The 24,736-nt window shown below is 33.4% G+C and overlaps 1 protein-coding gene across 1 annotated transcript; it reads left to right on the plus strand.

Annotated features, from left to right (window-relative positions):
- Positions 1–4,246: 4,246 nt before the first annotated feature.
- On the plus strand, positions 4,247–7,023 carry LOC132172948 (GDSL esterase/lipase At5g33370). Its single transcript, XM_059584512.2, has 5 exons — positions 4,247–4,554; positions 4,661–4,788; positions 5,340–5,582; positions 6,146–6,398; positions 6,577–7,023. Exons 1-5 carry the CDS (start codon positions 4,308–4,310, stop codon positions 6,807–6,809), a joined length of 1,104 nt encoding a protein of 367 aa, XP_059440495.1. The 5' UTR covers positions 4,247–4,307; the 3' UTR covers positions 6,810–7,023.
- Positions 7,024–24,736: the final 17,713 nt, after the last annotated feature.

A 24,736-nucleotide genomic window follows, 5' to 3' on the forward strand; every position in this document is an offset into this window, starting at 1 on the left:
AAATTAGCCAATATATTGGTTTTAAGTGAAGATGAAACTGTGAGTTTAGTAACTGTTTAGGAGTGCATTTAATGTAACTTTCCAATTTTTTCTTTCATTTCCTTTAAAGTCTTAATATCTTGGAATTAATTAGTTCTTTGTATTTATGTTTACCGTAAATGGGGCCTTAATTAGTAACTGTTTAGGAGTGCATTTAATGTAACTTTCCAATTTTTTCTTTCATTTCCTTTAAAGTCTTAATATCTTGGAATTAATTAATTCTTTGTATTTATGTTTACCGTAAATGGGGCCTTAATTAAAGATAATTGACTAACTTTTTATCATAATTGAGGCTCTAATTGTTTTTTTACAAAAGAAAACTTAATTATACTATAGTTATTTGGAGCCTTATTTTTATTATTAGTGTAGGCTATGATATGTTGTGAGCATCACCGACGCTAGCTGCAGTTGAAGTCCATAAGAGTTGAAGTATATATGAATTATAGGGAGAAATTATTGCAGTTGCAGTGTCAATTCAGTCACTACATGTTTAGGCATTTCACAGTAGACAGAGGTTGAAGAGTCAATTACTTTTGCTGGGAAATTAAGAGCCTGAAAAGTAGGTTGAGAAATGTTAGTAGAATCAATTTGAATATGCGTGGGGGAACTTGTTAGTTGAACCGTTTTCTACGGCTAAATTATTCTGCGCGAAGGATATTGGTGCAGAGTAGTTGGTACTATAAAGCCTCATACAGCTCATTCATGTTTTACTTTTATAATTACTTGTATAATGCTCCCAAAGTTCTCAGGATTGTTTAATTTGTGGGCTCCATATATCCTAGCTTTTGTTTATTGTTCTTCACTTATTAATGTTCACAGTACAATTTTCAGATAACAAAAATGGAGGTTTTTCATTCAAGTTTGTGGTACCCCATTTTTTGGATGTGGAATCAGCAATTTAGAAATGCAGGAATTAATATTAAAAAGTGAAATGGTGATAATTTGTTTTAGCATGGGTACGTAGTATGATGGAAGTCTTACCCTTTATGTTGATCAAATGCCGGCATTGATCGGCACTTTTATTTATTTTTATTTTTATTTATATTTTTATATTTTTATATTTTATATTTTTATATTTATATTTATATATATATATATTTTTTTTATTAGACAAAAAAAAAAATATTTTTATTTTTTTAAGCAAAAAAGGCAAGAGAGGGATATTAGAGTGACTACTTTATCTGAATGTGACTATAGTAGCATCTGTCCACTTTTTTTTTTTCAAAGCAAAAAAGGTCGGAATGGGTTACCAGAGTTGCTATTCTACCTAGGTGTGACTATAGTAGGATAAAAAGGGCTTATACGGTGAGAAACACAGGCCCTCCTTTAAGCCCGATTGAATTATAGCCTAACCTAAACCCATCCAAACTTCAATGCAACTTGAGATGATTTACACTAATTAAACATAAATATTCTCATTGAGGAAGTCGAAACCTAATTACATGAAAATTGCCTTGATCGAGGTCATTGAATCAGCACCTTGATGGTCAAGCACAGGTGCTCTTTAACTTGTCCTTTAGTCCTAGCCTAAAAAAAAAAAAGAGTCATAAATATATAGTTTTTGATTCATGAAATTGCGACAAAATTTTCAATTTTTTTTAATATTTTATTGTATTTCAACAAGTAGTATTTCTTTAATCAATGATAATACGTTAAATAAAAAAATAATGGAGGGGGAGGGGAAAAACTTCACTCAACTTCCCTAAACATCTGTCACTTTTGCAATGTCTTCTCATAATTCAAAAAAATTCCAATAAGATAAAAATAGCCTTATATATTTGAAAAAAAAAAAAAAATTCTAAAACTAAAACAGAAATTTAAAAAAAATGGGAAACTTCACAAAACCTCCATGAAATTCCTTGTGTTTTGAAATTATGCCCCAATGTTCAAAAACTCTCAATTTAGGGTATCAAACTCTCAATTTTTTGCAATGTCCCTTATCCATTAGGAATTTCTTTTAAATGCTGTCAAAATTATTTCCAAAATACCATTAATTTTTTGCTATAAAAAAATAAAATAAAATAAAAAATTACAAAAATGACGGTGACCATTTTTAAAATTTTTCGAATATATAAGGCTATCTTTTCTCTTATTGAAATTTTTTTAAGGTCATCTTTGTCTTTTTACTGGCCTTAAGAGGTATTGACAAATTTTGGTAGTTTGGAAGGCACATTGACTCTTTCAATAGTTTAGGAGGTACACTGATAATGGGAATGACAATTTTTGATATGACCTGTAAACCCGACGCGAAATTATAGGGTGAAGGTTTGCCATAAACGGGTTCACCCGCTTGACCTATGAGTTGACTGCTTGACTCGTTTATCAAATTATATATATATATATATATATATATATATATATATATATATATATATATATTAAAAAATAGATATATGTTGAAACAAGTAAATGCGTCAAACGGGTTATATATGTCGGGTTTGGTCAAACAAATTAAACAGATCGTGTTCAGGTCTAAATGAGTCAAATGGGTCAACCAATTTGTGACTCATTTATTAAACATGTTAAGCGAGTCGTGTTTGGGTTTAATGGTTTGGCCGATTTAGCTAAACGAGTCGGTTCAGGTTTATTTTTATCAAATTGTCGGATCAACCCGAATCCAATTGCCAGCCCTACCTACGTCCACATTAAAATGTGCAAAATATGGTAGGAAGTGTGGTGGGAAAGACAATTAAATCCATAAAATTTGATTACAGGCTGACAACTATGATAAATACCTAATAATGAAAAGTTAATACATCAACACTAATATATAAAATATTAATGAACTTACAGATGGTGCTTGGTGGGTTATTACAGATGTTTTGTTTTTCTGTTTTTGGTTTTTGGTTTTTAAACTCGAGCAGCACCAATTCAAGTCTATTTTCTTTACAAGTTACAAGCATATATCCATGAAAGGGCCGGGATTGCACATAAATATGTAATAAACCTGCGAAATGAGCATAATTAATGAGGTTAAATATTAGGTAGGACACAATACACCTCGTCCAGCCTTGATCCTCAGAACCAAGTTGTAATAAGCAGATCAATTGGGTCCACCTGCGCGCGCCTTAATGTCATCGATTGCTAAACATAATCCAAGAAAAGTTCTCTACATTGACGAAGCCATGGTGCCATCAGGACCAATATTGTTAGCTCTACTTAGCCCAGGCATCTCTATTGGCCATCACCCCCACCAATATACTAATTCTCAGTCCCACAAATCATCTTCTTGTTAAGCTCTTAAGTATATAGCCCTTGTAGCACCCAGTTTTACATTGGGAAGGAATGAGTAGTCCACGTGGAACTTATAGGTGCTAAATCTCACTTTTTATTTTTAATTTAATTTAATTATTATTTAATTTAATTTTTTTTTTTTTTTTATGAATACAACATGTTGACTGCTATGAAATTTAAACCCACTGCTAAGTCTCACGTTATGTACTTAGATCATGTTTGAGATTGTGCTTGAAAAATAGAGCTTTTAAATTAAAAAAAACGTTTTTTGACAAAAGTTTTATTTTTAAGCTTTTGTTAAATATGCGTTTTAGTCATTTTTAGGCCTTTTGGACTCTTAAAAGCACTTCTAATTCTTTTTACTAAACATGTACTTATTAGTATTATTATTTTTTTTTCAAATAGACTTTTTGAATATTAAACGCACTTTTAAGCTTCTCAAACACACATGCTAACATACCCTTAATAGGTGAAACTGGAGTTTTATAGATGATTTTATTGAAGTTTCAAATTAACCAGTTCATTTTAAAATTATAACACAGACAGATATGGTTAGACCTTTTTTCCAGGTCTACATGCTGCACCTCTAATCATGATTCATTAGAAATGGTCATTGGGGTGCTCTAAAAATGGAGTAAAAAATAATGTTACAAGGCTTGCATTAAACAAACTTCTTCTTCTTCTTCTTATTCTTTTCTTTTTCTTTTTCTTTTTCTTTTTCTTTTTTTAATTTTTTTTAAATTTTTTTTATTCTTGGTAGAAACAACCCCATAATTACCCAGAAGAAGATATTCTTTATACCAGCATGGGTGGTCAGGGCATGACCTCACATGCATGGCAATATATATTGCTATGCACAACTACCTGTACTAGCTTGCTTTTGCAGTAGTGGGCCTTCTTTTGCTGCAGAGGCCAACAAGCCTAACTATATATAAGGCTTCCCCTATCGTTGCATCTCTGCACACAACCAAAGGTGTTAGTGAAACACATAAGATAGAGCTACCTCTACCCTTTCATTTCTTGCTTCCAAATCCATGGCTAGAATGCTGCTTCTTTGTTCTTGGATGGCCTTCATCATGGCCATGGCATTGGCAGCTTTCAGCACTCAAGCTGATGCTGCTCGGGCTTTCTTCGTCTTTGGAGATTCATTGGTTGATAATGGCAACAACAACTACTTGGTAACCACTGCCCGAGCCGACTCCCCTCCCTACGGCATTGATTACCCAACTCATCACCCCACTGGCCGATTCTCTAATGGCCGAAATATTCCTGATTTTATCAGTTGGGTTTATCTCTTTTTCATGCTCAAATTTGAATATATATTGTTCTTTCTGTTGATTATTTTGTGTATCTTGTGAGATTGATCGACGCGAAAATTTAAATTTAGGTGAGCGAATTGGCTCAGAACCCACGTTGCCATACTTGAGCCCAGAGCTCAATGGAGAAAGACTTCTTGTTGGTGCCAACTTTGCTTCTGCTGGCATTGGAATTCTTAATGACACTGGAATTCAGTTCGTAAGTCCCAACTTCTCACCAACAAGATGGAGGAAATTAGGAAAATGAAGCATTAATTCACGTCCCGCTCAGCAAATATTTAGTATAAAAAGAACATATTTTCTTATTTTAGTTACTCACATTTTTAAAGCACCTACATCTCTCTAAGCATTTTAACTATTATTTAAAATATTCTTTTTTGAAAAATGCTGCACACTCTCATTGTCAAAGTTTCAAGTGCACTGCACACTCTTTGACGTAATAGTGAAAATCAGTATTGGATCCAAAATTCAATAATAATTCATCTAGGATCCAATAATGATTTTTAAGTACGCACTTGGAAGTGTGAGAGTGAAACGTTTGGTGTTTTTTTTTTTTTTTTTTTTTTTTTTTTTTTAAGTTAAATCCTTGGCCAAATGACTAGAGGCTAGTTAAAAAAAAATAAATAAAATAAATAAATAAATAAATAAATAAAATAAAAAAAAAAACCTAATGTGGGTGCTATATATTGGAGCATACATGATACATACATGCATGGGTGATGGGTTGAATTAATATGTTTGGGTTTGCAGATAAACATAATAAGAATGTTCAGACAACTGGAATACTTTCAAGAGTACCAGCAAAGAGTGGCTGGACTTATTGGAGAAGAGGGAGCAAGGCAACTGGTTGATCAGGCCCTTGTCCTCATCACTGTTGGTGGTAACGACTTTGTGAACAACTACTTCTTAGTACCTTTCTCTGCCAGATCTCGCCAGTACTCTCTTCCAGATTATGTCAAGTATCTCATTTCCGAGTACGAAAAACTTCTGCAGGTGACCTACCCTTTCTCCTTTTACATCCACACATTTATATTCTTACCACCACATGCCTACTTCAAAATGGACATTAATGCACTTGCATTGAGCAATGCCCTTTCACTTTCATGGGTTTCTTTAACTGGTGAAAACTTTGGACTTTGACCGCATTATTGCGTGTAAACAGTTCTTTAGGACTACGCTCACTGCAAAACCGAGTTCAACCCGGTTCGTGTTGAGCAACATCCTATATGAGTTTAAAGAGTGATCCTCTCTATTTCATTTGAATTTGATAATATTCAGTTAATTATATTGGATAATATTTTTTTCTCCTTAAAAAGTAAAAAAACAAAAATATTCCTATAATATAAATAATTAGATATTACTCATCAACGAAAAAATATCATGTCATAAAACAATTTAAAAAAAAAAAACCTTTTTCATTAAATTTGATTTGTGATCCATAGTTTATGAACTACACGTGCCATGTGAGTTAATGGGGTTTTGTTTTTTTTTTTGTTCTTTCTCTTTCTCTTTCTCTCACTCTCACTTCTTAATAGCCGAAATTAATGTGATTGCAGAGGCTATATGATCTCGGAGCACGTAGGGTGCTTGTGACAGGGACAGGACCACTGGGCTGCGTTCCAGCAGAATTGGCGATGAGAAGCCCAAGTGGGCAATGCGCAGCAGAGCTGCAAAGAGCTGCGGCCTTGTTCAACCCACAGCTCGTTCAGATGCTAGGCAGACTCAACAGCAGGATTGGCGCCGATGTTTTTATTGGTGTTAATACACAGCAAATGCACAATGATTTCATCGATAATCCTCAAGCATATGGTATACATACAAATATATGTCTTTTCATCTGGGCCTTCCGTTCTACCATCACGTGTCAAATTAGACATTTAAAAAAAATAAAAAATACGCGATTTTATATTTTCAATTTTTTTACATGCATGTTTAATGTTTTTCAAATTGTTTTTAAAATTTTTTTTAAAATTTTTTTTTTTTACAGGATTTGTTACATCGAAGGTAGCATGTTGTGGGCAAGGACTCTATAATGGTCTTGGACTTTGCACACCACTATCCAACTTATGCCCAGACAGAGACCTTTATGCATTTTGGGATGCATTCCATCCATCTGAGAAGGCAAACGCACTAATTGTTCAGCAGATCCTGAGTGGCACTTCCTCTTACATGCACCCCATGAATCTCAGCACCATCATGGCATTGGACTCCAGGAATTAATTTATTGCATGTGCTGTCTTGGAAAACCTTGCATTATTTATTAAGTGTAATTTATGTTTAATTTGCGATTCATGTTGGCTTGTGTTGGAATGTAGTAAAGAATTCAGCTTGATGTTGCTTAAGTTATAATGTATTGGTTGATGATTTGTCAGAATTGACCCGATTTTCTGTCCGGAATAAGGAATAAGAAAAAAAAGAACGACTTGTTTTGTCACTATGTGCCTTTTGTTTGCTCGTAATGTGCATGCCGAATAGATGATCAAACAAACAATTTTTGACACAATTCACGAATTTGACATGAACTCAACACTAAATTGGTGGATCAGGGTTGAGGGTTTTGACCCGTTTAATTAAACGAATCAGGTTAGAGTTGACCAATATAATCTTATACATATGCATCGACACGATCTGAACTCAACACGCGTCATTTAAGACTAGCAATTTTGAACATGAGTCATAAACCTAACATGAAATTAGAGGATTAGAGTTGAATGATGTGACCTATTTAATTAAATAAGTTGGATTAGAGTTGACTGATATAATTTTATACACATACTTCAACACAACCTGAATTAGACACACAAACACAAATTGCTACCATTCATTAAAAGATCTGGCCTGTTTAATTAAATAGGTTGGATTAGAGTTGACTGATATAATTTTATATGCATACTTTAACATAACTTGAATTAGACACACAAACACAAATTGCTACCCTTCCTTAAAAGATCTGAACTATTTAATTAAATAAGTTGGATTAGAGTTGAGTGATATAATTTTATACGCGTACTTTAACACAACCTGAATTAGACACACAAACACAAATTGCTACCCTTCCTTATAATGCGGATGCAACCACATGATGGTCATGCAAGTCTCAGGCTAGTAACGTGGGGTGACTTTTTCACCCATTCAATTTGGTGGGGCCACAATATATGTTCTTCTTTACGAAGGAAATGTTTGTTTCCTTGTCCTACTTGGTTTGGGACACTTTTTTCCAAGTTTGAGTTGTATTTGAAGTGTCGACCAACTTGTTGCGTTAGCTGACAATCAAGTATTATTAAAGGAGCATTGTGTCTGCAGCCGTTCGGACAATATTAGTCACGCAAAATTTCAGAGAGCTTCGTTTGAAGTCTCGTCTGTAAGGCGTCTGGACACTTATGTTATATTTCAGTTTTTATGTACTTTAGTTCAGTGACCGTTTGAACGGAAGTATGTTTCGTCCGGACAGCCAGCGTAGAAGTCTAAAACCGACTTATTCTCTATTTACTACTAGGGTTAGGACTTTGGGGGCTATAAACACATGCTTAATTATAACCCTAAGAAAATAGCTTTTGATTATTATTCAGTTTTTATCAATAAAAAGCCCCAGAGTTGAGTTTCTTCAATATTTTCTCAAAACATAGAAAAAATCTAGCGTTTTGAGAAGATTTCTTAAATCTTTGATAGACTCAAAGTCTAATTAATATTTATCTATTCTTCTTGTTGTTTATCTTTGCAACCCACGATGTCACGTTGCACCAGTTGGTATTAGAGCACAAGTTACTTTCCATGAAGGGGGAGGGGCAACCATTTTCCATGAATTGACTCGATTTTCTGTCCATATCATAATGTTTTGGAATAAGGAATAAGGAAAAAAATAGAAGAACTACTTGTTTTGTCAGTGTGTGCCTTTTGTTTGCTCGTAATGTGCATGCCGAATAGATGATGAGATTGACAATTTTTGACATGATTCGCGAATTTGACATGAACTCAACACTAAATTGGTAGATCAAGGTTGAGGATTTTGACATGTTTAATTAAACGAATTAAGTTAGAGTTGACCTATATAATCTTATACATTATGCATTGACATGATCTGAACTCAACACGCGTTATTTAAGACTGGTAATTTTGAACATGAGTCACAAACCTTACACGAAATTAGTGGGTTAGAGCTAAAGGATTTGACCCTATTTAATTAAATAGGTTAGATTAATAGAGTTCAGTGATACAATCCTATACTCATACTTAAACACAACATCAACCGGACACGCAAACACAAATTGCTATCCTTCCATATAATGTAGATGATGACTACATGATGGTCAAGCAAGTCTCACCTTATTAACGTGGGGTGACTTTTTCACCCATTCAAGTTGGTGGAGCCACAGTATCTGTCCTTCTCTACGAAGGAAAGGTTTGTTTCCTTGTCCTACTTGGTTTGGGAGACTTTTTTTCAAGTTTGAGTTGTATTTGAAGTGTCCATCGACTTGTTGTGTTAGCCGACTACCAAGCATCATTAAAGGAGCATTGTGTCAATTGCTGAAGCATCAAAAAAAGCCCTAGATCAAGGCGCCACACAACTTGTGATTCTATGTGTTTGTAGTGCTTTGGAAAGAGAAAAGCGTGGGTCTTTTCTTCTTGGTTTTTTTAGAAAGAAAAAAGAGAGAGAGAGACAGAGGATCACAGTTTGAGAGAAGAAAATATAGACTAACCGCCATCTTATCCTAACAAAAGAACAAGTTGTATTCTTATCTTTTGTATTCTCTTTTGCAAATAATCTTTATTGTGTGATAGTGAGATTTGAGTGTATTAAGGCTTTAGGTTCTAAGTAATTTTCTCTCTGATATTTTTTTGTACTCCATCTTGATAGTGAATTTCTTTGTGATTGCCTCTGCTAGTAGACATACTTCACATTGATAAACCACTTAAATCTTGGTGTTATTTGTGTATAATTGTCTTTCCTTATTTATTGTAATTGTGGTCTTTTTGCACAAGTGGTATCAGATTCAAGGTTCGGGATTCAAATTGACGGTAAATATGGCGAGTACCAAGTATGAAGTTGAGAAGTTCAATGGGAAAAAAAAAAAAAACATTTTCTCTCTTTGGCAGAGGAGGATGAAGGATCTTTTGATTTAGCAAGGAGTCTACATGGCGTGATTTGGGAAAGGTGAAGAAATGCAAAAAGATGGCTAGTGATGACTGGGAATAGATGGTTGCAAAGGCTGCCAATGCGATATATCTTAATTTGTAAGATGAAGTCATTCACAATGTGATTATTGATGAAAAAGCAGAGCAAATTTGTTAGAAATTAGACCGTTTGTATATGTTGAAGAATTTGACAAATAATTTGTATGTGAAGAAGCAGCTATATGATTACAGATGGAGGAAAATACAGATTTGTTGGAGGACTTCAATAAGTTAAACATGTTGAATAAACAATTGTTGAATTTTGGTGTGAAGATTCAAGAAGAAGATAAAGCGACACTTTTGTTGTCATCGCTTCCTCTTTCTTATAATCATCTAGTTATGACATTGTTGTGTGGGACTGAGACTCTGATGTTTGAAGAGGTGAATGGATCTCTCTTGTCACACAAGACGGAAAGGGAACCTATCAATGACCAAGCTGATAGGCTTATGGAATGGTTTGAACCAAAGCGTGGAAGAGGTAAATTTAAGGAGAAGAATGACAAAAGTAAGCAGTATAGATCTAAGTCACGATTGTCACATGGTGAAGAATCTTGGTCAAATGCAAAAGATGTAGTGCTATTATTGTCACAAGAAAGGGCACTACAAAAGATTTCACAAGCTGGTGAAACAAGAACTGAAAAATAAAAGAAATCATAAAGGTTTTGTAGATTCAGTCAGTATGGCTAATGACGAGTTCAATGACATAGGGTTAGCGCAAATGTTCTTTCAATTGCCCTAGGTACATATTCTCTTACAGACTCTTGGGTTTTGGATTCTACTTGTTCATATCATATATGTCCAAATAGGCAGTAGTTCATCACATTTAAATCATGTAGTACGGGTACAATACTAATGGGTAATGATGCAATGAGTAAGGCCATAGGACTAGGTACCGTAAAGGTCTGAATGTTTGATGAGATTGTAAGGATATTCATTAATGTTAAATATGTTCCAAACCTTAAGAAAAATTTGATTTCGTTAAACACATTAGATTCTTTGGGCTATGGTTATTCAGCCAAAGATGAAGTTATAAAAATAATTAACGGTATTATGGTGATAATGAAGGCTAAGAAAATTTATAATTTGTATAAGCTACTCGGGAACACAGTTACATATGGAGCTGCAACATCCACTTTAGCAAAACCAAATAGTGATAATATAGTTTTGTGGCATATGTGGCTTAGCCATTTGGGCCATTTGGAGGAGTGTAGTTGATAAGCGCTGAATGTTCCACATTCAAACCCCTTAACTTGCATATATTAATTCCTTAGCATTGTTATTTGTTTAATTTTGCGTTGTTTTATTGTTTTCAAGTTTTAAAAAAGATGCAAGAAATTTAATTGATTTTGGGTTTAAAGCACACTTTGAGAAGACCCAGAAGATGTGGTTAAGCTTAAGCAATCATAATAGATGACCTATATGATGTAGTTAAGTTTAATCAAATCAAGGATATGATTAAATAGGAATTTCTATAATTAGAGTTAAAATTGGATTGGATTAAATTTTGGATTCTACACATGTCTTAGTATTTTGTGTTAACTTTCCAATGCCGCTGGTTTCACCTCAATCTGATACTTGAGTGGAAAGTTATGTTCAAAATACTGAGACGTGTGCAGAATCCAAAATTTAATCCAATCCGATTTTAATTCCAATTAGAAAAATTTTGATTTAATCATTTCCTTGATTTGATTAAACTTAACCACATCATATAGGTCATCTATTATGATTGGTTAAGCTTACCATATCTTCTAGGTCTTCTCAAAGTGTGCTTTAAGCCCATTGTTTATGTTTGAGCTTCATAAGCGAAATTTGTTGAAATGTGAGAAGTAATGCAAATTGAGTCTCTACAAGTACTGTGTGTATGGAAAGCAACGAAGAGTCAGGTTTAACGTAGCATCTCATAGAAATAAAGGCGTTCTCGACAATGTTCACTCAAGTGTTTGGGGACTAGTGGCGGTATCTTCGATCAGAGGTGCGTATTATTTTTTCAGTTTTATTAATGATTTTTCAAGAAATGTCTAGGTTTATCTTATAAGGCACAAGTCAAAGGTTTCACCATCTTCCAGTAGTGGAAGACACTGTGGAAAATCAGAATGAAATAAAAGTGAAGTATTTAAGATCCAACAATGGATTAGAGTACAGAGACATTGCATTCTTGGAATTCTGAAAAACGAAAGGCATTACTCATCACTTCACGGTTAAAGGGACTACACAACAAAATGGAGTTGCCGAAAAGATGAACATAATAGTGTTGGAAAAAGCAAGATGCATGAGGTTGAATGTAGTATTGTCAAAGAATTTTTGAGCTGAGACAATTAATTATGCATGTTTCGTCACAAACCAATCTCCATCAATAGCAATTGATTTCAAGGTTTCAGAGGAAGTATGGTCAAGTAAACCAATTGTTATTCTATATTGAGAATATTTAGTTGTCTAACATACATTCACGTGCAAAGTGGAGAGCAATCGAAATTAGATTCAAAGTCAAAAAATTGTATTTTTCTTGGTTTGGATTATGGTGTTAAAGGCTATAGGTTATAGGCTATGGGCTCTACTCTCAAATAAAAATATTGTTAGTAAAGACATGGTGTTTGATGATGCTTATATGCTAAGAAATGGTGAAAATGAAACATCGACTGATAGCCAGAAAGAGAAACATGTCATGAGGTGGAGCTTGATGACCAACATTCACTCACGAACGAATGTGATGGTGAAGAATCTTTAAGAGACTCACAACACCGAGAAGAGCCTTATTCTTTAGCAAAAGGCAAAGAGAAACATGATCAAAAAATATTAGAGATGCATGGATTTGAGGACATGATTTCCTTTGCTCTGACAGTTGGTGGTGGAAACTCATTGTCTGTTTAGAATGGTATATCGAAAGAGGTGGAATCACTACAATAAAGTAAAGCTTGAGAATCAGTAGAATTGTCCAAGAGAAAGAAGGCAAAACAATGTAGATGGGTTTATAGGAAGAAACAACCAACAAAGATAGTTATATGGCCAAGGGGACTAGTAGATAAGCATGGTGTTTAGTCTAAATTAGGTCCTATACTCAAGTTCAAGAAATGCTTGGACTTGAGTGACACTTGTGGATTGTGATTGGCCTTAGGAATTTTGGCAGAAACATCCGAAGGAGATTCGTTTAGATTTGACGGGTTTCAAATTAAGGTTGAGATTGTTAACGTGGGATGACTTTTTCACCCATTCAAGTTGGTGGGACCACAATATTTGTCCTTCTCTATGAAGGAAAGGTTTGCTTCCTTGTCCTACATGGTTTGGGAAACTTTTTTTAAAGTTTGAGTTGTATTTGAAGTGTCCACTGACTTGTTGCATTAGCCGACTACCAAGCATTATTAAAGGAGCATTGTGTCAATTGTTGAAGCATCAGAAAAAGCCTTCGATCAAGGCGCCCAACAGCTCATGTTTTTATGAGTTTGTAGTGCTGAAATCAACTGCCATCTTGTCCCAACAAAATAAGAAGTTTGTTTTCATGTATTTTATATTCTCTTTTGGAATTAATCTTTTTATTGTGTGATAATGAGATTTTTGTGTATTGAGGTTTTGGGCTCTCGGTGATTTTCTCTAAACTATTTTTTGTACTTCATCTTGATAGTGAATTTCTTTGTAAGGACATAGTTTTCCTATAAACTGAGTTTGGTAAATTTCCTCCATCCTAATCTATAATAATAATGACATGTCTCTTAACATGTGAAAAACACATAATTTTTTAATAACACGTGAGATGAACATGTTTTTTAATAAAATTTATTTCAAATTTGTCCATACTATTAAAAAATTGTGCGTTTTTCACATGTTAAGAGACACATGTCATTACTATAGATTATGTTTGAGGAAATTTCTCCAACCCAGTTTGGAGGAAAACGCTGTCTTTCTTTGTAATTGTCTTCATCAATAAACGTACCTCACATTGAAGGAACCACTTAAATCTTAGTATTATTTATGTGTGATTGTCTTATTTTATTTACGATAATTATAGTCTTTTGCACAATATTACAGCCTATGCCAGGCCATCTAACCTTTTTTTTTTTTGTCTTAGTGAATATACCAATCTATTTTGTGCAATAATGGCTGTGGTAGCTAGCCTCATGATCAAAATAATTCAATTAATTGCTAAACCAAACTAGGAAAAAATTAAGGGTATTCTATCAGACTTTCGTTGTCGTATAATTAAGCAAGTTGGTCACAGAATCATGACTGAACCGAAAGGTTGGATAGGCATCTTCCCATCTCTATTTTTGTTCATTGCATTTTGAAAAATTCTAAATAGATAAATATCACAATTTTATGCGGAATTAACAGATATATATCAAAACAAACATTCACCAAAATATGAATAATCACACACAAAGATTTTGGTGACGAAGAGGAAACCTTTTAGAAAACGTTCTAAAAGTAAAACCTCTCCGGGGCAGCCAAACCTAGGAAATCACTATCAAAAGATAATCCAGAGATTACAGACACTAGGAACACTTACAACCCTTTGCAAGACCTTGACTCTGTAAGATCGACAAGCCTCCAACTTGTCTCCTCGCTCACAATCTTCTTCAACGTGATTCTCCTTTATCGGACCCTTCCGATAGACTTCAATTAAGCACACAATCAATACTAACAAAAATCCTCTAAGAGGAGTCAATTTGGCTCACAACAAAATAATCACTCAAGCACAGCCTCACACGAAGTCTCTGGGGGTGAAAATTTGTGCTTCTCTCTTCTATAATGATGTATATATACCCTCGACAAAACCCTAGACCTAATCCACTTAAAATCATGTTTTTGGGCCTAAAACTTACGGGGTGTCCGGACATGTTAATGGGCGGTCCGGACACGGCTTCGCGGAGCAAGATTTTAGTTTCTGGAAATGAGGTCCGGACCCGGGGAATTGCGGTCCGGACCCGGCCTGTCCAGTCTTCATCAACAGCTCCGATCGATGGGCGTTTGTGGTCCGATTGAGCTGAAATTTTGCAGGGACGTTCATAACACATGAATCTACATTATGAACGGTGGAGATTGGATTCTGAGCATTCTATATCAGTGTTTGAGCCGTGAACAGTAACATCTACATTTTGGAACTGAATTAAGCCAACACAAGAACTAACAAACTCCCCATTTGGCAATTCAGTGACAAAACCAAAATGTCGAGCCAATCCCATCATCTCCCCATATTTACTCCCCATTTTTGTCACAGAATGACAAAAGGTCTTCATGTTTCCTGAAACACTTCACAAAATACATCAAGGCATATGTGGAACACGAAGACATAAATAAAACTCATGATAAAAAAATGACGTAGAATGCGTGATTATAAAGAAACATCAGCAAAACTCCCCCTCAATGTATGACTCAATTATCAACAGAAAACTGGAAATGCAAAGCATGTTTCTCTCCCTTAAAAGTTAAATGAACACACATGATAACACATCAATGACTCATGTATTGCACAATGAATATCCAAACATGCTCCAAATATGCAAAATATACATGAGACTAGAAATGGCTAGAAACTCATATTGCTTAACCCAAGCCGAGAAAATGTTCCATTCAACCTATGCTTGTGTGGTGTGTGGGTAAGCCATCCAAAGAGAAAAATTTTCAATTTACAAAATGAGGAGAAAGTTTCACCACCATGAGGTTTTGACAAGTATATCAAATCAAAAGTCAAACCTTATCATACTAGGGCCTAGCCACTCTCATCCTATACAATTCTCTTTGTAAAATATTTTGCACAAGTTTGACACAGTGAAATAAATTCCTTTTGGAATATGATCTTTTGATTTTATTTGTTTCACTATTTTGTTTATTTTTCTCTTTGAGAAAGTGTCCTTAAACTTTTGGTGCTTATCACAACAGAGAAAGCAGGAATTTTTAAGCCCTAGGTTTAACTAGCATATGGTCAATTTGAAAAATATGACTAGTCAAAAACCTCATATGGCTACCTAACAGACCTCACAAATAAAGTGAAACAAAACCTCAATTTAAGCTTAACTGTGCACAAGAGATAAAGCATAGGCAAAAAGTACCACATAAGCTCAGGCTTTAGGTAACCACAAAAACAAGTCCATTGACACAAATTTTCATCTCATGCATATTAAGAACATTCCAAGACGTAAGGAATTAAATTCATAAAAAGCAACATGAGAAATTAATGAACTATCTAGGTGCATAAGACAAAATAAAAAAAAAAAAAAAAAAAAAAAAACAACCAAAGTAAAATATTTTTGTCTTTTTGTTATTTTTCACAAAAGAAATGCACACAAACAAAATACAATTTCAAAACAAAATAAAACAAAAATGCAATGAAAAACGAAAAAAAAAAAAAAAAAAAAAACATGCTCTAGGATATGCAAAGATATGGAAGAAAAACAATCCTAGACATGTGGGTGACTCACCTAACATAAGGTGAGATCATCACCACTCCCCCTCAAGGGGTGAATGGTATCATCATTCCTAACCCAAACTTGAGAAATCTTAGGTCTAGACTTATGACTTTGCTTAAACTTATCTAGCCTAGATAGCACTTCTCTCATCATTATGACCAAACCCTCACTTTCTTTCCTAGAATATGAATTTTTATTTATATGCACATGAGGTTTCAAATTAAAACAGTGAGGTCGAATGTGACCCACTTTGCCACAGTGATGACATGTAGGGACAAACCTTTGTGAAGGTAATTTCCTAGGAGGATGCACGACTCTAGGTGTAGGGCAAGATGCTTGAGGCTCAATGTAGATTTTCTTACCTTTATTACCTTGAGGAGTCGGAGCAACTACTTGCTTTTCTTCACTTGAAGATTCTTCTACTTTCACTGATTTAACAAAAACAGTCTTTGAAGTAGAAGCACGGTTAGAAGACAAAGAAGCAGTTTTATCAAATCCTAAGCCAGATCTGTCGCTAGATTGCTTTTGAATATGCAACATTTTATCAAGCTTTTCACTAGAGAATTTACTCAAGTGATTTCTAGATGCAATCAGATCATTTCGAAGGGATTTATTTTTAGCAATTAACACATGATTTTCAGATTTGAGAGTATTGCAAACAACATGTGAATCACTCAAAGATTTCAACAAATTATCCCTTTCAAGCTCAAGATTCTTAAAATCCTTAACAATTTTCAAGTTAGTATTTCTAAGCATAGAAAACTTTTCCATTAAATTGTTAAAGGAGTTTTGAAGATCATTAACCCTATTTGATTCATTATCAGGGGCAGACTGAACATCTGATTGATTAGAATCATCAGAATCATAAGATGCACCAAAAGCCATATAATTAGGAGTTTCTTCCTCATCAGTGTCACTCAATGTAATATTGAAAGCTTTTTGACCTTTTGGCTTATTACTCTTGAGGTTAGCACAATCCTTTTGCACATGACCATAGCCAGAACACTCATAACATTTTGGACCACGTGGGTCTCTTTCATTTCTACCCTGAGTACTCTCTTTTTGTTTTCCAAATTTCTTGGAAATTCTATGTTCATTCCTAAAATACCTTCTAGCTATCAATGCAAGTTCCTCATCATCTGGTGAATCCTCATCAGATAACTCATCAGAGTTCTTCCTAAGAGTTCTAAGGGCAATATCCTTATTTTTCCTAGGTTGAGGCAAGGAAAACTCATAAGTTTGAAGAGCACCAACTAACTCTTCTATCCTCATGGTATTAAGATCAGTGCATGACTCAATAGCAGTTACCTTCATTCTGAATCTTTCAGGGAGGGATCTCATAACTTTTCTAATAAGCTTAGTGTCAGAAACTTTCTTTCCTAAATTTATCATGGAATTTCTAATTTCACTAAGTTTACCAAAAAATTCATTGAATGTCTCATCCTCTAACATTTTAATATCCTCAAACTGAGAAACTAACATTTGAAGTTTTGAAGCTTTAACAAGATTAGTTCATTCATACGTAGTTTCTAGGATCTCCCATGCATCCTTGGCACTATCACAATTTGAAATTCTGGAGAACTCAGTTTGTGAAATTGCCAAGCATAGAGCATTCATAGCTTTGTCATTCGCCATACGAGTTTGTTTTTCAACATTAGACCATTCAGCTGTCGGCTTATCTGGAGCTTTAAATCCAGATTCAATGACATGCCAAACATCTATAGATTTTAAGAAAAATCTCATACGGGATTTCTAATAGCCATAATTTGATCCATCAAAATTAGGCACAGTGTTAAGGGTTTGAGACATCTTAAACAATAAACAAAGATCACACTCAGGAATTTAATCCTTCACAGAGTGAACCCGCTCTGATACCAATTGAAAAATTCTAAATAGATAAATATCACAATTTTATGCGGAATTAACAGATATATATCAAAACAAACATTCACCAAAATATGAATAATCACACACAAAGATTTTGGTGACGAAGAGGAAGCCTTTTAGAAAACGTTCTAAAAGTAAAACCTCTCCGGGGCAGCCAAACCCAGGAAATCACTATCAAAAGATAATCCAGAGATTACAGACACTAGGAACACTTACAACCCTTTGCAAGACCTTGACTCTGTAAGATCGACAAGCCTCCAACTTGTCTCCTCGCTCACAATCTTCTTCAACGTGATTCTCCTTTATCGGACCCTTCCGATAGACTTCAATTAAGCACACAATCAATACTAACAAAAATCCTCTAAGAGGAATCAATTTGGCTCACAACAAAATAATCACTCAAGCACAGCCTCACACGAAGTCTCTGGGGGTGAAAATTTGTGCTTCTCTCTTCTATAATGATGTATATATACCCCCGACAAAACCCTAGACCTAACCCACTTAAAATCATGTTTTTGGGCCTAAAACTTACGGGGTGTCCGGACATGTTAATGGGCGGTCCGGACACGGCTTCGCGGAGCAAGATTTTAGTTTCTGAAAATGAGGTCCGGACCCGGGGAATTGCGGTCCGGACCCGGCCTGTCCAGTCTTCATCAACAGCTCCGATCGATGGGCGTTTGTGGTCCGATTGAGCTGAAATTTTGCAGGGACGTTCATAACATATGAATCTACATTATGAACGGTGGAGATTGGATTCTGAGCATTCTATATCAGTGTTTGAGCCGTGAACAGTAACATCTGCATTTTTGAACTGAATTAAGCCAACACAAGAACTAACACATTTAATTTGTGAAAGACTTTGCTGCATATAAACAAAAGCAGATGATTGGTCATGCCTAGATTTTTTTTTTTTTTTCCCATAATAAAAAGACACTTGATGACCCACGTTCTTATTCATTGAATACCAAAATGTCTTAAACACTTCGTGATCGGCTATATATACATTAAATGTTTAGTTTAGTTATATATATATATATATATATATATAAAACTAAACTAAACATTTAATGATCCATTGCCAGCGCATGGGTTAGTTGAGGTTGTTTGTCATGATCACCCGCATGGCCATGTCCTTTAGTTATTATTATTTTTTTAATAATTTGTTAAGAGTAAATTTGTATTTTTATAAATTATACACAAGCAATAGATATTTTACCTAAAGAAATTCTACCATTTCTTTAGGTGTTCTACTAGTCGTACGTGAAAAATATATTTTGCTTTTTTTTTTAAGGAACTGGTGAGATAAGTTTTTTTTTTGTTTTTTTAGAAAATAATATTTATGTAGGATTAGGAGAACGCGAAGAAGAATCGTAACATTTATCTTTTACTTATTACCCGTTTAATTTATCGCAAAACCCTAATGTTAAGAAATAAATTAAAAAAGACTGAAACATAAAATACAAACATTACAAATTTTAATAATTTGTTGTGATTGTATAAAACTCTTTACAATTTGAAAGTAAGTGAAGATAAAAAAATAAAAAATAAAAAATAATAAATAATAAAAAAGTAATTATAGAACTCAATGAAGGATAATTAAGAAGAGTCCCTAGTTCTAGAAAAAAAAAACAGGTCGTTGATAGATATATAAGATAGGTACGTGCTTAGCTTGGTCCTAAAATAAATAATATTTATTGCTAATTTAAAAACCAAGAGACAAAGCAAGCCTCGTCGTACTCAGACTAAAACGTTCAACTAAAATCTATTTAGATTTGTAATGGACCTGCAATCTCAATCACTATCCACCGAAAACAATCAATCAATTATATTAATTACAATTAAATGCGGGAGGAAATCTATAAATCTATGAACAATAAATTATTTATATCAATTTTAATGATTTTGTTAACGTCAAACACCCATCAATAATAATATATGAAAAAGAATATCAATCACATGTCAACACAAATGTAATCAGATATTAAATCACACGTTATCAGCATAGATTGATACTTGTTGTTAACGAGGAGGAAAACTCAATCATTGCTTCAACAACAAAATTGACTTTTAGCAACGACACAATTTTTAATTGTTGAAAGCCACCCCTACCAATAAAAAGGAGGTTATTAATTAAAACGATTCGCATTTAGCAATGGCTTTGGCTTTATTTTAAAAAAAAAAAAAAAAAAAAAAAAAAAAAGGTTTTGTTTGTTATGGTTTTATTTTTAAAACAAAAATATTAACTCAAAACACAAAACACACACAATTATTTTTACCTAAAGAAAAATTTAAAGTACCCTCTAAGAAGAATAACAAACGAAGGTTTTATATTTTAACAACAATTGTAGGTCGTTGCTAATATATATATTTTTTACCAACAAAAATGACATCCTAACATTGTTAATTGCTATTATTACTATTTTTATGCAAAATACTATAATTATTGTAAATAAGACAAGACAATTACACAAAGATTTATGTAGTTCTCTCGTGCGTCCACAGGTAGAGCCGATCACGAAGAATTCTATCAAAGTTGGAGTACAAAATTATAAATCACTCATAACTCAAAGCCCAAAACACCTAGATTTTACTATTACATAATATAAATTATTCTCAAAATGAGAATACAAAAGAAAAAATAAGAGTACAAACTTCTCTTTTACCGGGACAGTATGACAATTACTCGTCTTTCTATTTTTCTTTTTCATTGTCAAGTTTATTCTAGTGTATATAACATGTGGGAAAGTAGTATGATTGTGTGTTACAAACATTTTTTCAATTCATTAATTTTTCTTTGACTTTTAAGACAGTGCATTGAATTTCTTGTTTTCTACTTGGTCTTTAACAATTGGTCATGAGCATTACGTTTTTACCGTATGATCATTATCAAATTTTATGATTTTATCTTCATGCATTATGACCTTTTGGTCATTATAGTTTCTTTGAAAAAGTCAGCACTTACTTATATAAAAGAAAAAAAGAAAAAAACTTCTTCAATCCCATGCAGTGAAAATATGCCTTACATACAGAAGATATATTTCTTTTGTTTTCAGTATCGTACAGTATTGTCAAACATATTTTGTTTCCAGCTATAAAGCTATATGCCTATATTCTATGTCATTAGGTTTTCTACAAAATTGTATTATGAAGTCTCTCGGCTATTTTGACAAAATTGTTATTTTATTAGACTTTGTTATTAAAAGCGTCTCCTTGGCAAAAGTAGATGTATGTTATAGTGTAATCCTGATAGGTTACGTATCAAGAGATTACACCAAGTTATACATTTCAAGAGACACAAATCAACTTTTAAGGATAATGCTCCTATAGTATTGTGAGATATTTTTATATTCCACTTTGCGTTTTTTATAATTTATATATTTTATTGTTAATTTTTAAATTTGTATTATTTCATTTCAACAAAATTTTTTTGCACCAACCAAAATTATTTTCAACATTTCTTTATGTATTGTCTAACTTGGCACCATTTCACCCAACACAAGCCTCTTGTGAGCTTTTTATTTTTTATTTTTTGCCAACCCACCAAAAAAAAAAAAAAAAAAAAAAATCCCTTTGTACTTTCTGTGATGAGTCTGATGACGTGATGATAGGGTTGTAACATTCATTGCAAAGCACTTTAGCGAATTTAAGAGCCTGAAAAATTAAGTTCCACAATATATATATTTAATGAAGAAAAAGAAACAAGGAACCAGAGTTGGCAGACGGTGGCATGCCCACCTGTTTAGTAAATGCTTATGTGGGGGCATATTTACATATATATATATATATATATTTAGTTCGGCAAACACATATGTATATATGCCCCCACATAAGCATTACTAAACAGGTGGGCATGGCACCGTCTGCCAACTCTGGGAACTTAATTTTTCTGGCTATATATATATATATATATATATATATATTCTTAGGGATAATTCAATCGATTAACAATTATGCTTCATGAAGCTAAAGTCATTAATTCGAATCCTCTTTTACGTTTTATTGTGCGAAGATGTTAATATATATATATATATATATATATATATACTATAAATACAAAATAAAAATATTTCAACTTTTCTGGAATGAATTAAAGCAGCCTTCTATTTTCCATTAAAATCCGTACTGATATTCTTTCTCAGGACCGAAATTAACCAGATCCAACGCCACAAAAAAAAAAAAAAAAAAGAAAAAAAAAGAAAGAAAGTAAATATTAGCCCAATTATGTATTGTGGGTATTTTACTTCTGACCATAGGTACAAATAAGCAAAGATGCTACCTAATTGGCATTAATTAAGGTCTGTTATTGGTCATGCCACAATCATTTTTCCCCTTCATCACCTTTTAATAGTAGCATAAGGATTATTCAAAATAATTATCTGTCATAATTTCTAATAACTTGGACAAATATTGTTAGTTATAGATTCTATATGAAACTCAATTGCCTAAATAAATTTTGAATTGTTCCGCCACCAACTCTACAAATAAGTATTATATTATTTGCTCAAATTTCTAGTAATTCGAACAGATAATTATTGTGAATTTAATCTCTAATAGTATTATTTTTAAAAAAAAAAAAAAAAAAAAGTTGAATTGGATGTGTTCGGTGGAAGTAGTCTTTTGGGTGTAGCTCAATCTAACCCTACCCCATTTATGTACAACACATGACACGTACACAAGTGGCCTTAATTGATGGCAAACCTAAAAGTTGACATATGGCATGGGCTTTCTATTTCATGCCAGAGGATTGGGAGTTTCGTGTGTGTGGTGACCCCACGACATATAAATGAAGAGTTCATCCTAAGCCACAAAATTTAGTCCCTAGAAAACCAAATGCCTCTAAAATTCCTGCAATTTATTAAATTGTAAGGTAGTTAGATTAGATCCTGATATTAACTAATTTGTTGTTTAGATTGTTAGCAATTTGAGTAGCAAATGTAAGAAAGTAAAAGACCCACCTGCCCAAAACAAAATTAGTTAACGAGAGTACTTGCAATAAGAACAAAGGTGTGTGGTACTGGCAAACCCACATAGCCTACTGATGATCTTAGAGATGGCCTATAAGATTGATAAAAAAGATTCCATTTGAGGGAAACACGAGTCAATGTAAAAATGTGCGAGTCCCATGTCAAAAAGATGTCCTAAGTGTGAGTGATTAATAGCATAGTATGCCAAAACTTATAAATTAAGCTTTTGAGTTCATGAGTAATATCTCAACGTGCTATATTATGGGCTCACTAAAAGGCTCTCGCAAAGTATCAGTCAACCTCACCGCTTAAAATCACATTGCCTAGCAGAGCCTAATAATCTGAAATAGCTTATGCTAGTGATCAGTGGAAATTGGGTTTGTATATAGTGTACTGCCCATTTATAATACTCAAGCCCGGTTATAGACATGTTTGTGAGTATTAGACAAAACATTTTTGTGGTGCTGTGTTTCTTGATTCATAAATATTTTTGTCCTCATAAGAAAGCAAAACAACACTAAAACTCCAAATTATCCTAGGCTTTCAACATCATTGAATCATCAAGCGATGAACATGTGCCACCATCTAGATTTTTAGCTTTGGTCATCAGCGTGTGATCAGAATATGGTTTATGCTGACATCAACATATGATCAAATCCTAGATGGGAGGCAGAATCTTACAAATAACTATTGAAATGATAGAAATTGGTAGACTTTGTTTGACATTTTATTATTATAATTTTTTGGTTAATTAAGTGGAGTGTTATTATACCACTAATTATTTTAAAAGTTTAAGTTGATAGAAAATAGTTGACTTATAACCTGTTTGGGATTGCGTTTGAAAAATAGAGCTTTTAAATCAAAAAGAGCTTTTGAAAGCTTCATTTTTAAGCTTTTGCCAAAAGTGTTTTTTGGTCATTTTTAGGTTTTTTGGACCTTTAAAAGTGTTTTTAATTTTTTTTACCAAACGAGTAATTTTTTCTTCAAACCGGCTTTTTGAGTGTTAAAAGCACTTTTAGATCATTTAAACGCAATCCCAAACATGCCATTAAATTATATGATAACATTTCTTTTCATGTGTGGAATCAAGCTCTCTCTTAACAAGTAATGCTCAACATGTAAATTTTTCAATTAAAATAGAGATGAATGACAAAGACAAAGTTCAGACTTATGATTTATTATTATTATTATTATTTTCTCCTTGATCATTCTTTATTATAGTCACTGAAAATTTATCCTATATTAGGGGGTTGATTGTTCAAATTTAAACTTAAAAATAACACTGCAAATAATCATATGGGCACCTTGCACCTTAATTTGTGCCTCTACTCCAAGGATCTTTGTCCGTGCATATACCATTCTACAATACCTTACTCCATCATTGCTTATGATACTATCTGTTAAGTAAATTGATATTTTGACGAGTCTTTTAGTGAGTGCATACATAACATAATATGCTAGAACACAACACAATTCAAAAGCTTAACCTTACGGATTTGAATCCAACTATGTTATATTATTCACCCACATTGAAGACAATATTATCTTTCCAACGTGAAACTCAACTTTTCTACACCTGTGTAAACTCAAACACAAGCATATCTGTGTTCTAAGGCATTGAATAACTCCAAGCTGTTACTCCCGTGCTTTAATTTAGTATCGTGGTCCAGTTTATTCAGTGCTGGTAGGATCCACAAGCTATAAAAAATACTCATCTTTCCCAAAT

Source organism: Corylus avellana, chromosome 1 (assembly GCF_965113065.1).
Source record: "Corylus avellana chromosome 1, dhCorAvel1.hap1.2, whole genome shotgun sequence".
In the NCBI taxonomy this organism is placed as follows: Eukaryota; Viridiplantae; Streptophyta; class Magnoliopsida; order Fagales; family Betulaceae; genus Corylus; species Corylus avellana.